Below are 15,407 nucleotides of genomic sequence, written 5' to 3'. Positions count from 1 at the left end.
ACACCAGACAACATCTACAGGTCCGGTCATGTCTCTGGTGGAGCAGTCCAAGACATGACTAACTCTCAACAACTAGAGGGGTCGTTGGTGGTGCCAAAAAAACAAGAAGACATTTTCTCCATCCGTCTCTGGTTACCATTAAGGCCGGGCTCAAACTGAGACCAGAGCCATACTGGTCGTGACTCATAGAAGCCTCATCCCACCCGAACACACAACAAATGAGCACGCCAGGCATGGGTCTGTTTAATGACCTTTGAGAACACGAGGATTTTCCAAATGATGATTCACTTTCTTTAAACAACTGTGCGACAATATGTTCCTGAGAAAAAATACCCCCAAATGATTCTAGATGAACTATTCTATTTAGTTCCTAAAACCTTACCATTTACATATACATCAAACATGACGTTGGATGCGACCAATAAAGGTGGCCAGCAGGCTCTTTTCGAAAGCGTCTGCAGGAACACCCAAGGCTTCTGGAGCATTTTAGATGGCGTTTTCCCCAATTCAAGTGACTGAAAACCTTTCATCAAGTTCAGAGAGATGGTAAAGTCCCAGTGGGTATGATTATAATATATGCATTTGTCGCTGAGTAAGTAATAGTCACCATATTCTGATGGACACACACGCAACAGAGCGCAAGTCTGGGCTTGTCTTTTAGGCATGTGGGCACTCTGCAAAGTCTGCTGTGTTTAATTAAAACGGTTGTGTTAACAGAGAGCTGGGCTGGTGGCTGGAACTGACAGGTAGACAGCCAGCACACTGCTGCTACTCATCAGACAGACACACACACACACGCACGCACGCACGCACACACACACCAAAGACTCCAAATATATGTGTAGTGTTTAGTCTCATGGGACCATGCACAGTACACACACATATGGGGTGAACATGGTGGGTGTAGACCTAAAAGTAGGTGGAGACCATAAAAAAATAAACTTAGTTTAACATTTTCCAATGTGGCAGCATTACTGTCTATTATATGAAGAATTTCATATATGTCTGATAGAAAAGAAACAGTCAATCTGCCTTAAAAAAAAAAGCTTCAATTGCCAGTTGACATATTCTAACTTTCCTGCGCTGTATCAACTGATTGAATAGTGCTGTATCAGACTGGTCAATACCATTTCCTTCAGCACTACTGCCACCTACTGACATTTTAAAGACTTCCAATAAAGGAACCATTTACTTAACACACCACAAGCTCAGGTATGGAAGCAAGTGTATGAGCTGCATTGGGGTCTCACGATCCCGACAACAACCAATGGGACAAGCCGACAGTGACAAACAGCCTCCTATCATATAATAATCATGGCCTTTAGGTGTTTGTTTGTGTTTTTAATCTAACTAACTGTCATATTTTTCTGCTGCAAGTCTTTGTGCGTCTTACTGAGATCCTCGGCCAGCTGAACTCGGCGGCCAGTGATGAGGTGGGTCTTCTTCTCCACGTCTTCCCCAAAGTCATCCAGCACCTCCTTTACATTTTTCTCCAGTCGGCGCACTGAGAGGACAAAAGGAGGAACACACACACACACACACACACACACACACACACACACACACACACACCAATATTCAATCAAACAACTATGCTTTAGATTTTTCTCTCTATTGTTGAATTATATCACATATTTTACCATCATTACACTGGTTGTGAGAGGAATTGTCTATTTTCACTTTAGGTGACCGATGTATGAATGTACTGATATTAAGACCAATATCCCAATTGAATGGTTATCGGTGACTGGTTATGGATCTCGGGTAAATTATATCACAAAGCCCAGCTGCCCCAGTTGACCATATTTGGACCACTTTGAACAATATAGCAGAGAAAACAAATGCCGTGTCCTTTGACCTCTGTGTTGAATCTCCTTCCTAAATAACCAAAAGTGGTACTGTTATGACGTAAACATTGCAGCGATAACAAATACACAATTAATCCAAACTTGAGAGGCAATGCAAGGCAGAGAGTTTGATATATAATCAAAATGTGATTTCCAAAATAATCTAAATTTGTCTTTTTCTTTTTTATATTTAAATGATGGATACCATATTTCGTATCCCTTATCCTTACCCTCAGTGTTGGTGAGCTGCTGTCGGAGCGTGTTAGCTGTGATGACCAGCATCCTCTGGATCCTCCAGAACAGAACCACATCATTGCACTCCAACTAGAAATACATGCAGGCACACAGCTTAGCTTTTCACTTTAAATATAATTAGGGACATAAGTTCTAAAAGAAAGACAACTCGGGATCACTCATCCTCTTTCCTTACCTCAGAGTCAACAAAGTGCCTCTGGTAGTAGTAGAAGCCTCTCTTGCAGAGGCTACAGTGAGACAGCGCCTTCTGTAAGAAGTGTCGGCGATACAGCTGATGCCACGTGTCCTTGATCTGACCATGTAAGGAGATCAGTAATTCAGTAGTTAATGGATGGCAGCATAATGAAGCACTGAATGCATGTTTCAGCTGAAAATATAGCAAGCTTGTGTTTTATGTTATGTCAGAGATGCAGGTATTTTTATCTCACCAGCACAGGGTCAACTTCAACCCCTCGTCCCTCCAGATTCTTCCTGACTGTGGTGACCTCGTCATTGGCCAAGTAGGCTGTGTGCTCATCGTGTAGCTTCAGCAAGCGCTCCAGCTCATTCTTTGTTTCGTTACGAATGTGCTATAAAAAGGTCAAATAGAAGGAAGTGAGCACGGTGTTGAGATGTACAGTAGATGGCCATTTCGATTATTGCACAGTACGAGGAGAAACCCCTTGAACTCTGACCTGATCTGGTGTGCGATTCATCCAGTTCAGCCACCTCTGCCTCCAGCCTGGACCCACCATATCTCCGATTACTGACTCAGCTACGAGGAGAGAGAAGAGCAAAAGTCATGAGCATTCACGGCACCACAGAAACAGAGCTGTGGACGACTAGAGCTGCCTAGGCAAGATAGCAAGGATGCACGACCACTTATCACAAGTTGTCCTCTTCCTATTATGTGTCTGCGACTCAATAACCAATTTACATCAAAATGTGGCAAACGTGCCGATGATAATTGAAGAATATCTTTTATAACATTCTGTTAAATAGATCTGACATGACTATGTTTGAACACCATCCAAATGGGGAGGAAATATAAGGCCAGGTGGTGAAGGCACTGAACATGATGTAACTGTGTCTGTTGTACTTCTACACATTTCGACAGGTAAAATGATCACATTGATAAGACTGGGAAGTAAGTCTAGTACTGGCTGAGTGACACTGCATGAGGGCATTATGGCTAACGCACTGTCTTTGAGGCGTGACTGCAGGGTTTCCTCCATGAACTGGATGGCTGCATCCCACTGGGGCTTGTCCGTGATGGAGCGGTCTTCCAGAGCATTGTGCTGGATCACCCTCTGACACACACAGGGAAATAAGAAAGTTGAGCTGCAAAGTAAATGCAATACACATCAAGTATTCTACCAGATGTGCCACATCCAGTTAGCATCAAGGGGTATGTGCATCAATGTTAGCAAGACCAGTTTCTTTATATTCGGTGCACGTGATCATGAACGTGTGTCTCTGTACCCTTGCACACAGGGTGAGTGGATTTACTGTGTGTTTACCAGGCTGTCCATGGCCCTCTCATTCCACTTGTGCCTCTTGATGCTGTCGTCCTTCACAGCCTCCTTCAACTTGTCAAAAATGTCGTCCTGGTCTTTGCCTTTGTATTCAGCCATGAAGCGAGCAAACTCTTCCTGCAGTGTCTCCCAGGCAACCTAATGGGTGGCCAAGTATAGTGGGGAAAGAAAGAGGAGGCTCATCAACCATTTCTTGGTTGAATATTTGTTCTACAGTCTGGGGCACAATAGAAACAGGAGTATATTACAACGTTAAAGTATAGAATTTAAACATCAGTAGAATCCTAAATCATTCTTTAATAAATAAGTTTTGGCTTCATAATTTATTTCTGAAAAAAATGCCACAACAGGAACAAACTCATAAACCAATTAAATGTATAAAATGTCCTCGTAATGGCACATGATCGATTTATAAGATCTGATTTAACCAAAGTTTAACAGTCGACATCTCCCTTTAAACGATCTGTATTAAATAATGACCAGTCTTATGAAGACGTAAACAATGAGCGTTACCTCCAGTGCTTTGTGTGGGAGCTGCTTGTCGGTCCACTGCTTGAGCTTGATGTCTACGGTGGTGTTAAAGGTACCGGAGTCCGTTGTTTGGGCAGCAGGCAGGTAGATGTTTTCAATCACATGGGTGGAAACGCGTTCCCACAGCTTCTTCTGCAAGATGGCCTCCCTGGAAGAGTAAAAGATAAGTCATGCAAACTTCCTCATTGACGAGAGGGAAGAAGACATCTTTTGATTGGCACCTCTAGCCGTTGTGATTTCGACCACATCGTAGATGCATGTAACTTTTTTTATTTTTTACATTCTGATGATTCTTTTTAGATGTATATTTAAGATGCATCGAACAAGCCAGAGTGTTTGTAACAAAGTTGTGTCCAGCTCGGTTCAGTTAAGTGACCCGGTGGGGTAAGAAAACAATGAGTGAAGAGTGATTGTTCTTTGGCTGAGCTTCTTTCACTTGTAGTCGGTGCTGCACAATTGCACTTGGCTGCAGATTCCAATACAAGCTCCAGTCTGACCCTGTTAGCAGCTAACAGCCTCCACACTCTCGCTCCATCTCTCCAGGGCAGTGTGACAATGGAACAAAACCTTAACCAAGTCCCCCGAAGACCAGACCGGTGTTGTGCCTTCCTCATTTATCATAAACGCACTCATATTTCATTAGGCTCCCCTTTTGTTCGGGGAAGCACTCCTCACTGTCAATAAGCGCTATCTCCGATATTGCTGGCTAACAGGGCCACCCCTGTTCTGCTCCATGGGCCATCCATCAAAATATTGATCTGGGAGAACTGATGGCACGCACACTAGGGATGGCCACAACACCGTGCATACATCTCACTAAGCAAGGTTGTCTTCATTGAGGAACTTTACATTCACTCACAGATAAATACAGCAAGACATAGACCTGCAATTAGCTCTAAAAATAGCTTTCAACTCATGTCTGGTGCAAACACATGATATAATTGCTTTCAGGCAAAGACAACACAGTTCAGTCCTCATAAAGGTGGCATCTCATTAAGACCAATATCCTACACAGAGTGGATACAAAATGATGATCTATATTTGCAATGCCAAAACTGACATTTGACGAAATTACAGGCGGAAGCGCTGTGCATTTTGAGAACAGGACACGTCTTCACTCCAAAAATATAAACAAACAAAACAAACATGAAAACTTTAAAAGGTTTTAAGTTTAAAATGTTTGTGCTGCAAATGGTTTTGAAATGTATATATTTGATATAAAAATAGAAAATCAGGACCTAATTATCTGTATAATTAGGAGTTTTATCGGTATTAAACATTAACACTGATAACATTGTTTGGAAATTAGCTTGTCATTAACTTACCAGTGTTGTGGGGTCACTTGACTCAAACTAATGACTTCATCCAAGATTTCATTTTTGGCCTTTTCGAAGAGTTCATTCTGCAAAAAAACACAACAACATCTGTATTGTAACTTAATGTCTTTATAAAACAACAGTTGCACACCATTTTAAGTTTTCCAAACTCTTATGTTTATCTTGACAAAACAAGGGCCACCAATGAGCTTCCAATCACTTTCCTTCATACTTGTTGTTGTTGTTTGGCGAGCATCTATTAAAGAGCAATACGTGTCATTTATGTGCACTTGCTGTTAGTGTTTCTCACCCTGTCCAGCTCTCTCAGACGAGGGTAGTTGTTCTTCCACTCTGTCTCCAGGTTGAAGCGAGATGCTGTGGTGAGCAGAGACAGTGAAAAATGAATGAAAAATATCTAACTTTACATTTTACACAAGTAAATATGAATAATTTCATCATATGGCCTTAAACTAAACCCAGCCCCTTAAAATATCTAAATAAAACAACCTAGAAATGTGTTATTTGGCACGTGCTCAGTCTCACGCCTTGACAAAACTTATCTCCGGCATGTTGCAGGGACAGTGCCTGCTTTGTTTGAACTTGATATGATATAAATGCAGCTTTTCTCACTGCAAATGGTGCCTCTCCTTGAATAAATGTTGGTGAGGACTTTGCACACTCGCTCTCTTAACTGGTCCCTTAGGAGTAGAGGGGATGGAGACAATCACACACACTCTTTATCAATAATCATAGTTTTAAGTCTCACACACACACACACACACACACACACACACACACACACACACACACACACACACACACACACACACACACACACACACACACACACACACACACACACACACACACACACACACACACACACACACACACACACACACACACACACACAGCCTGCTGTCCCTTTCCACAGCTCCCTATCCACAGTGGAGATTAGGCTAATTGCCGGTTTGTGGGGCCACAGCGGCGCCAAGCATGGAGGATAGAGGCCGGCTGTGTGCGATTTGATGGGATATGGATCGATATGCCACACAATGGGCCTATGGGAACTGCAGTCTCATGGCCATAAATCTCCTGTGCTCTTAGCAATGGGCTTGAGATTGTCTGGGCTAGTTGCAGTTGGAAAGCAGGACTGAGAGAGTGGAAAAGTGTGGCGGGGGGGGGGGGGGGGGGGGGGCTGAGTAACGCTAATACAGGGAGGGGAGAGAGTAGTAGCACCTGTTCCCTGTACAGTTAATGAATCAAATCCTACCATGTTCATTCACACTATTAAAATCATGCTAAGAGTCTCACATATGCAGTCATACCTTTGAAGACATCCGCTTGCTGCTCAACAGACTCCCGAACCATCTTCCAGAAGCAGTCGGAGACGGCCAGACTCAAGTTCTTTGTGGTCACTTGGTGGGCCTTCAGCATGCCGTCCCTAGTTACAGACATACATTCATCGTCAGCTTTAAATTAATTCATTTGAAGAAGCACTAATGTTTGGTGAATCACGTGTAACTTGCCTTAGTAATCTAGAGTTCTGGAAGAACTCTTCCTCATAGTCTTTAATGGAGTCTATGCTTTCACCGCTGCTCCCTGCGCACAAGAAGACAGCAGAACACAATGTGAGTAATTTAGGTTAATGTTAGATTTGATACATAATAATAACTATATGTATCTAATCACAGTAGCAGTGTGACATAATTCAGGTTAAACAGGGGTCAGCAAATAACAATACATGGAAAAACCACTATGAACCTCCAAATAGCTCGATCATGACCTGAAATAATATGACATTAAATACAGCAAGATGGATTCCTAGTAGACGTTACCTTTTCCTGTCACCACTGCAAAGTAGCCCAGGGCCTTCATGGGAAACAGCTTTCCTTCCACTATTTGCTGGATCTGAAAGACAAAAGGACTTTCTGAAATTCTGGCAACAGTCCACTCTGTACAATCAACAACATCAGCTTATTGAAGGACCACTGAGTTAGATAAAAGGAGCTGAGCTCCCTCTTGTGGAGCAGCTGCATATAGCTTCACTCACTCACTCGTTACACACTGGTTTGCAACCGTTTTGAAATCTGCAAATGCAGCCGTTTTGTTAATCAAATTCAGCTTTAGGCCATCTATGCTCACTATTTCTGCTAAATTAATGCCATTCAATTAGGGATGACTTCATTACTATATCACTTTTGATGATCATCAATGAAGAGCCTGTAGACAGATCCATGCTTTCATTACAAGTAGTGCAATACCCAAAATCAGATTTCATCTAATTTGTAGCGGAATATACACACACACACACACACACATATGATAGATAGATACACACACACACACACACACACACACACACACACACACACACACACGAAGATCATATGGAGGCATCAGTATATTTCATAACCAGTTAAAACATCCTCACAGTAACTTTAAGTACACTGTGCTGATGGTGCCTCTCTTTCACTCTTCACTTGAAGTAAAAATTAGCAGGAGTTTTACTGTATAGTTTTACTATTAGCAGTTTTACCTCAGAAAAAATGTTTTGAGCAAAAGTGAACTGCAGTCAATGAGCCGCAGCCTCATGCTAGATTCAGTCTGCAGAGCTGCAGACTGCAGAGAAAGCGTTTCCTTGCTTATACTCCTTTACTGTATATATTTCTGATGAAATTTGTGAATAAGTGCCAAGGCATTAATAGTCAGTATAATCCTTTACATATGAAGTCACATTTTGTTGTATTGGATTTTTGGGACAGTTAAGCCATCTTACTCTGTTTGGGCTGGCCAGGTTTTTCTCAGCCAAGTCCACCTTGGTCAGGACAAAGATGGTCCTCTTCCCGTGGGGGTCCATCTGGCTAACCAAGTCTGTTACAATGCTCCTCTCAGCATCCACACTGCCATCTGAAGAGAGACGAGGAGGGCACAGGATATATGACAGTGATGTAGATATAACAAGGAGGATGAAAATCATAAAAGATTGAGATTGGCGTTTTGCTCAAATGGAGGGCTCTTTAAGTCCCCTGACAGACCACCTCCCTGCTCACAAAGACGTATGCTGCTTGTAAATACGTATAAACTCAAGCCTCACCCTGAATACAGAGGATGATTGCATTGGGGTTCTGCATGTATGCCTTGCTGATGCTGAAGATGGTTTCCTTCGTATCTGCTGCCATGCCTGCAGTCACAGTCTGAGAGACACACATTTATAAAAATTACTTTTTATGACCGTTTGTATTACTGAATTTGTGTGAAGACAAGTTTTGTCTATTGGCTTTGATAGTACAAAGCTCAACCAGTACAATAATGTACATGTGTATACATTACAGATAGTATCCATTCAAATACATTTGTAAACATTTGCCTTTTGAATTTAAGAATGTATACTCACACTGATGACTCCTGGTAAGTCAACAAGCACCATCCTCTGGATGCCGGGGCCTTTGACACTCAACGATATTGTCTGACAAGCAAAAAATAAATATATTTATTCTATGAAACATCACAGATGTAAGCAGCTGCTTTGTTAATAAATCTGCATGGAAGCACTATGTCCAACCTCACAGCTGACGGTCTGTCCCTCCTTCACACTCTTCCTCATCCTCAGCTCAATCTCATGCCTCAGAGCAGCGAGCTGCAGAACAAAGGATGAGAAGCCAGATGAAATTATGTTAACAGGGGAAAAAAAGTGCTCAAATTCATCTTAGATGGATGGAGTGCGTGACTTACGTCCTCCTCCTTGGTAAGGTCAAACTCTCGGCCACTGTCCTTAAACATCGCCACGTGGTGTGGGCCTTCGCTTAGTGTTACCTGCAGAGACAAGATGAGTATCGTCAAGGGCCCAGACAGAAAAATCCATCAGCACTGGGTTCCTACACATTTACCTCTCACAAAGTACATCATTCCATGTCGATTCTAGCGAACAATGGCTGTCAATGCGGTCATTTCATGACAACAAATTCTGAGAATATGTGTGGTCCTTTTAAAAAGGAAAGATTACGCAAACCTCAGCCAGTGTGGTCCCACATACCTTGACAGGAGAGCGGGTCATCATCTCTCCTGAGCCCCTGGGGAAGATTCTGGCCTGGGCTATCATCTCCAGCACACTAGTCTTCCCAGCACTCTGATCGCCAACCACAACCACCTGAAACAGAAGAGGAGGAGGAGGCGGGTGAGGGGTTGGACAAAATACAGGCATAAGGACAAAGTAGAATAAGTAATGGAGGGCATTAAGTGATCAGAATCCAAGCAACATGACATACAAGTTTAATAATTTGGAGTTAAGGGGATTCATTTAAATCAAAATACCAATTCCACCACAAAAATAAATGACAAAACAAGATTTGGGATATTAGCATCTTTCTTGCCTTATTTGTATCTGCAACAAAAAAATAATATCTTCCTCATTTTTAATAGGAATCCATTTCCCAAGAACAGTGGGACTACATTTGACTGATCCTTACCCTGGGTAGGTGGTCCTGGGTGTTGTAGTTGGCATCATAGTCTGACAAGATGTCCAGGACTTCAGAATACAAGTCAATAAGGGATTTCTACATGAGATGAGACAACAGCAATGAATATCAATGTTAGTGTGCATCATCGTGTTTACTGAGCGCATGTGCTTGAGTGTTTAACCCACCTTGACTTTCCTTCGGTGAATCCCTTTATCATCTTTTTGCAGCACCACTTTCCTTAACTCCTTATTCTCCTTCTCCAGTCTTTCCAGCATGCGCTGATATTTTAGCTGTGGGATGAACGGTAGAATCCAATCAATCACACAACTAGCATCATTAAGACTCAACATCTAACATAATAATGTTTTAGTCCAAAACCTGGTGGCAGTATTTGATGCAATGGTAGAATTGTGGGATTTACCACATTTTTGAGTGTAGTACAATTAATTCTTCATGTAGGTATGACAAAGATCTTTCCCAATTTGACTTTTTGGGCAGTTTGTAAGGCAGATTTAAGGCATACAGTATTTAAAAAATAAAACCTCTTAAATAGGATTAGGATGAGTTGCATGACATCCAAACAATTCTGTTTCCCTTTAGAAATAGCTTTTATCAAAAGAAACAATCTACTGTACCTGCGTACGGAGCAGTTCTTCTTGAAGCTGGTCGAGCCTCTCTTTGTCTGATGACTAGAGGTCGAAATAGAGAAAGAACAGCAACAAAGTTAGTGAACGCCGCCTCTCCGTTTTGAAAATAAGGGCTTCCCGTTACTCTCACTGTGCAACTTCACAAGCACGAAATCCCACCAGCACCACGAAGGTTCATTACGTGCACACTGTATTACAGAGAACCAGGGTTGAGAGATAAGTTAATGCATAAAGAGAGGAACAAAAATCAAATGTCAGGCAGACACCACGCATTCTGGTATTACTCAGCTTCGATCAACATTAACAGGCACAAATCACAGAGTGAGCCCTGAAAAACACAGCTTAGTTCAATTGCAAAAATAATTTAGTGATAACAGCTTGATTTTTTTTTCATGATTGGGCAAACCTCATTTGATTAAATTATTTGTACACTCGGTTTGTTTGTCAGGATGAGAGACAGGACAGAGAGCAGGAGACAAACATGAACAAATGGGATTGGCAGCAGAAGAGAAGGTAACTTAAGACACAACAAACTACTTTATCAAAAACTACACTATAAAACAAGCAGTGTGCTGCAAGTAATGTTCAGTCTATTCAAATGTTTTGACTTTCCATAATTACATTTAAGGCTTCTACTTTGTCGATGACAACAAAGACAACTCTCCAATTATTACATAGCTGGGTCCATTCACGGCAACTTGAAAAAGTGCAGCTCACACCATGCAGCTGGTTGCCACTCCACTCCATGCAGTGTTTCCGTACATTAATGGAGAGCTGCTGGTGATTATCCATCCAGTTACATGAGGGAGTGAGACTGAGCTACGTCACTGTGCTGCTGGAGCCGGGCTATGGAGGTCCATGCATGCCTTCTCCACAACCGCAGCTGAGCCTGACAGACTATGGGCCGATACATGGCGGCTACTGTTGGATAACCTATGGGGACATACTCAAGTATCGACAGGCTAATTTTAAAGCTCTTCACATATTATAAAATGTGCTTAAAATGATGGCTTAACGTAGAGAGCTAGACACAAATATCTATAAAATATAATGCCATCTAATGCAAGAGCAATGCAATAAATACATCCAGTCAGAGGGGAGTCGTTTAATTTATGGTTGTGTTGTACTGTTGCATTCTATCTTAAGATGTTTTGCATTGCATGTTTTGTAACATTGCATTTATTGCATGGCCAAAGCACTAAAATGCATTATTGTGTAATTCTGTTCATGTTGTTGTGTCCACCATGACTTGTGTATTTAGGAGCACTGCTTCTAAAATGTTAATCTTCCAATTGTTTTTATGAACGAGTTTTATTTAAATGGTCAAATTACCAGCTCTATTCTCACAGATTCAGTTAGTTTATGAGCAACTTAACATCAGGTGAAAACCATGTTTCTGCTGACCTCCAGTGGTGGCTTCTAATCTTGCTGAAGTGACGTCACTGTCGGGTGTGTTACAGTTACAAGAGCACAATTGAGCACTGAGCACATCCAACCACACCGATCAGGGATGCAGGTTGTGATCAGAGGTCCAACAGAAACACCTTTAACCACGGAGGGCAGTGAAACACCGATTGTCAGCCTGGTGTTAAATCCATCTATTATTTGACAAGACGGCTGGTAGAAATGTGTTTGTCCTAGAATATAAATATACTCTTTGTCTATAACTGTTTCTTCTCTGCAGCTGTGAGGAGACTTTAATGGGATAGGGCGGATCTAAGCGGGGTGGGACCTTCACCTTGCGTTTCTGTTGAGGGGGACTGGGGTTCGGAGGCGGAGGCGGAGGCGGAGGCGGAGGCGGACTGGGAGCAGGCTCTGGCGGTGGGGGACGCGCACTATTGGCTGCTGCGGCCCGCCGGACCTCCTCCTCGTGCCGCTGGATCTGCTGCTGAATAAGAATGAGCTCGCCAAGCAGACCCTGCTGGGGTACGTCATAATGAGAGACAGGTAGGAGCAGCAACAAAAGACATCGACCAGCCACTGGGCTCAGCCACACAGGCAAATGCTGCATCCAAACACAAGGCTACAACAGAGGAAACCGGACCCGTGTCTCAGTCACTGGCATTGGTGCTGTTCAGGCTCGAGAAGGATGATTCAGCCAAGGCTCAAGTTTAACAGAATCAAGGTCTTTGACTTTGTTAATCTTGCCACCATCATCAGAACTAGCCAACAAAGTCAGTCTCTCTCAAACAGAAAAAGGGAGATGCCAAACGTTGCCAGACTGAAGGCAGAGGAGGTGACTAATACCACAACCAGCACCTCTCAGCAAGTGGCAACGACAATGACGGTGTTCTCTTTCATTCGCCATCATCCACCACTGTGGATTAATGACTCCATGTGCGCCAGACAACGCCGTAACTGACTTTCATACTTAAACCTAGCAGTATAAAATACAGTAAGGGAGTGAATGTAAAATAAAAACCAAGTTAGGACGACAATGTGGGGCAACACAATAATGTTCGGCGGATTTGAACCTCATCGGTCTGATGATGCTCAACGTGATGATGATGATTAAAATAAGCGAAGCCAGCACTGGGATATTGCTGCATCAGGGGCGAAGCACAAAGCATACATTATTTAGTTCAGGGGTCCCCAACATGACAGTATTTAACTTTGAACTTTTCTGCTTCTTTCCGCTTTGTGAAATGCACACACAATATTTGTTAAGTAAAGTTTGAAGTGAAACATCAACATATGAGAGTTGTGTTGTGTTTTATGTGCTCATATTGGAGACCTTGATTGCAGAATAAAAGCAGGACACAGGAGAGGAACGCCAACATAATTATTTTCTTTTTTAAATTCCGCTCTTCTTAATATTTGTTGTCAAACCGTCACATCATGTTATTACTGTTTATATTTTAACTCTGTACAGTAATAAAAACACACAAACATAGAAGAGAGGGACACTTTTCAAAAAAAGAACAAAACTCAAAATGAACAAGAAACAGAGGACAACAGTAATGAAGTGTTCTGCCAGAGAATATAAAGCTAGCAAAACGAATGTCTCCATCCATTAGATTTGTGGAACATTTAAGAAGCGTGACAAGTACTTAAGGCAGTGAGCATAAACTCTGAGCTCACACTCCACACAATGATGTACATACATGGTAAAGGTAAAACCGTATATATTTTAATCATACAGTTACTGTCATAAAACGAGATAAGATCATTCTTACGATAACATTACCACATGGCCTCAAAAGCTGGCGCCGGCGCGTGAAACACATTCACATTCGGATGAACGGATTGAATCAAAACATACTCAAAAATATTACATTTCCCCGTATTACAAAGTCTGTGGCATTTAGGAGTCACTTCTATTAAAGCTGCTTTGTGAGTGCATACGTTAATATAATCAGGACCTTGTTTGAGATCAACTTATGTGGGACCACAGGAGGAGACGGGTCAGTCGCTGCTCGCTCTACGGGGTCTCCGTGGTGCCTCGGGGCCCTTAAATGCTACGGCTTTATGCCTTGAACAATACAAAGTCATGTGTATGTTTCTTTGAGTAGATTTCGATTCAACCCACTACCGTTCTTGCTGCTGAACTGAATGGTAGCCAAGCTGCAGAGAATACAGAGCTGAGGAGTGTCAGCAGGTTTTACCAACTTACCTTTTTGTACTGCTTGTCGCTGCCCTCTTGTGTGGCTGCAGTCGAAGAATCGGTGGCTTTTAGCGGAGGATCGCCTGGTGTTTCTAGCAGTGGAGGCACAAGGACAGAGAATGAGACTCCTTGTAATACGGCATCTCTGACTACTGAATGTTCACCTTAGGGACACAGTGAAGGGCACAACGACAATATGTCAGATAACAAACATTTGAAGCATGCATACGATTAGAGAAGAGAAGTGAATTTCAAATGTTTGGAAAATCTTGCACTGTCTTCAACATATATATATATATATATATATATATATATATATATATATATATATATATATATATATATATATATATATATATATATATATATATAGATAGATAGATAGATAGACCATCAATCTCAATTCACCAACATTTTAAAACTGCCAAACGCAATCACAGTCCAATGGATTTTTTGTGATCATTGAACTATAGACTTAAATAATTGAACACATTTGCAGTTCTTCGAGCATATTTAAAACTAGATATAGATGATTCCATTTAGATGTACTGTTGTAAGGAATTCAATGAAGAATCCCGATCTTTGAAACAATTCAAAACACTGCTTTATAATCAATGATCCACTTTGTCTAAAGTGCCTAACTTACATTTATATGATGTAAACTTACACTCCACGGCAATCTGATGTGAACGGTCAAATGTAGTATCTAAGGACACTAAATATACAAATAAAAAGGTGAAACTGTCAAGGAAAACATATTTTCCTGAGTCATAAAAGGGTGTGGAGTTGAGAAGAGGCAGAAACATTCCTTTGCTGGTTTTATGACTCACAGCAAGGGTGTGGTCCGGTCTGTACAAATGATGTACCAGTGAGATTGACCGTAAAGCATATTAGGGTTATATCATTATTATAATCATTATTTATAAATTATTTTACCACCATTTGGCATCATTCCAAGAGACAAACATTTAGTGTACGTTTGTTACTTCAACGAATGTTCTATATAAAAAGGTATTTTCTGTGCGTTTTCCAAACATTTGAGTGAAACCAACTAAAAGCAGACTGAGCCCCAGATATTAGTGAATGTGAGTAGAATTAAAGAAAGCAGCCCAGTCAGGCCAGGGGAGAGAAAAGGTGGAAGTCAAAGGAGGCAAAAAAACCACACAGACAAAAGTACAGCCACGCACAGTCAGGTTAAAGAGACTCAAAGGGGAAGAGGACAAACACCGGATC

The 15,407-nt window shown here is 41.8% G+C and overlaps 1 protein-coding gene across 4 annotated transcripts in view; it reads right to left on the bottom strand.

Annotated features, from left to right (window-relative positions):
- The window catches only part of opa1 (OPA1 mitochondrial dynamin like GTPase), a 35,393-nt gene that overhangs the window by 16,504 nt on the left and 3,482 nt on the right, over positions 1 to 15,407 (bottom strand). For 2 of the 4 annotated variants that reach the window (XM_079157221.1, XM_079157222.1), the window contains 24 exons: positions 14,184 to 14,266; positions 12,309 to 12,488; positions 10,559 to 10,612; positions 10,109 to 10,213; positions 9,933 to 10,019; positions 9,500 to 9,613; positions 9,199 to 9,279; positions 9,029 to 9,103; positions 8,861 to 8,932; positions 8,561 to 8,660; positions 8,243 to 8,373; positions 7,302 to 7,374; positions 6,993 to 7,065; positions 6,792 to 6,907; positions 5,774 to 5,838; positions 5,473 to 5,549; positions 4,130 to 4,295; positions 3,602 to 3,754; positions 3,283 to 3,391; positions 2,777 to 2,856; positions 2,531 to 2,671; positions 2,278 to 2,394; positions 2,078 to 2,171; positions 1,394 to 1,504 (listed from right to left, as the gene is read on the bottom strand). In XM_079157221.1, coding sequence (XP_079013347.1) covers positions 1,394 to 1,504; positions 2,078 to 2,171; positions 2,278 to 2,394; positions 2,531 to 2,671; positions 2,777 to 2,856; positions 3,283 to 3,391; positions 3,602 to 3,754; positions 4,130 to 4,295; positions 5,473 to 5,549; positions 5,774 to 5,838; positions 6,792 to 6,907; positions 6,993 to 7,065; positions 7,302 to 7,374; positions 8,243 to 8,373; positions 8,561 to 8,660; positions 8,861 to 8,932; positions 9,029 to 9,103; positions 9,199 to 9,279; positions 9,500 to 9,613; positions 9,933 to 10,019; positions 10,109 to 10,213; positions 10,559 to 10,612; positions 12,309 to 12,488; positions 14,184 to 14,266 — 2,457 coding nt within the window. The remainder of the gene's footprint in view (positions 1 to 1,393; positions 1,505 to 2,077; positions 2,172 to 2,277; positions 2,395 to 2,530; positions 2,672 to 2,776; positions 2,857 to 3,282; positions 3,392 to 3,601; positions 3,755 to 4,129; positions 4,296 to 5,472; positions 5,550 to 5,773; positions 5,839 to 6,791; positions 6,908 to 6,992; positions 7,066 to 7,301; positions 7,375 to 8,242; positions 8,374 to 8,560; positions 8,661 to 8,860; positions 8,933 to 9,028; positions 9,104 to 9,198; positions 9,280 to 9,499; positions 9,614 to 9,932; positions 10,020 to 10,108; positions 10,214 to 10,558; positions 10,613 to 12,308; positions 12,489 to 14,183; positions 14,267 to 15,407) is intronic. The other 2 variants (XM_079157223.1, XM_079157224.1) reach the window with 1 other exon arrangement.

The sequence above is a fragment of the Pholis gunnellus genome (genome assembly GCF_910591455.1).
Source record: "Pholis gunnellus genome assembly, chromosome: 4".
NCBI classification, from domain to species: Eukaryota; Metazoa; Chordata; class Actinopteri; order Perciformes; family Pholidae; genus Pholis; species Pholis gunnellus.
This window is presented reverse-complemented; position numbering and strand designations above follow the sequence as displayed.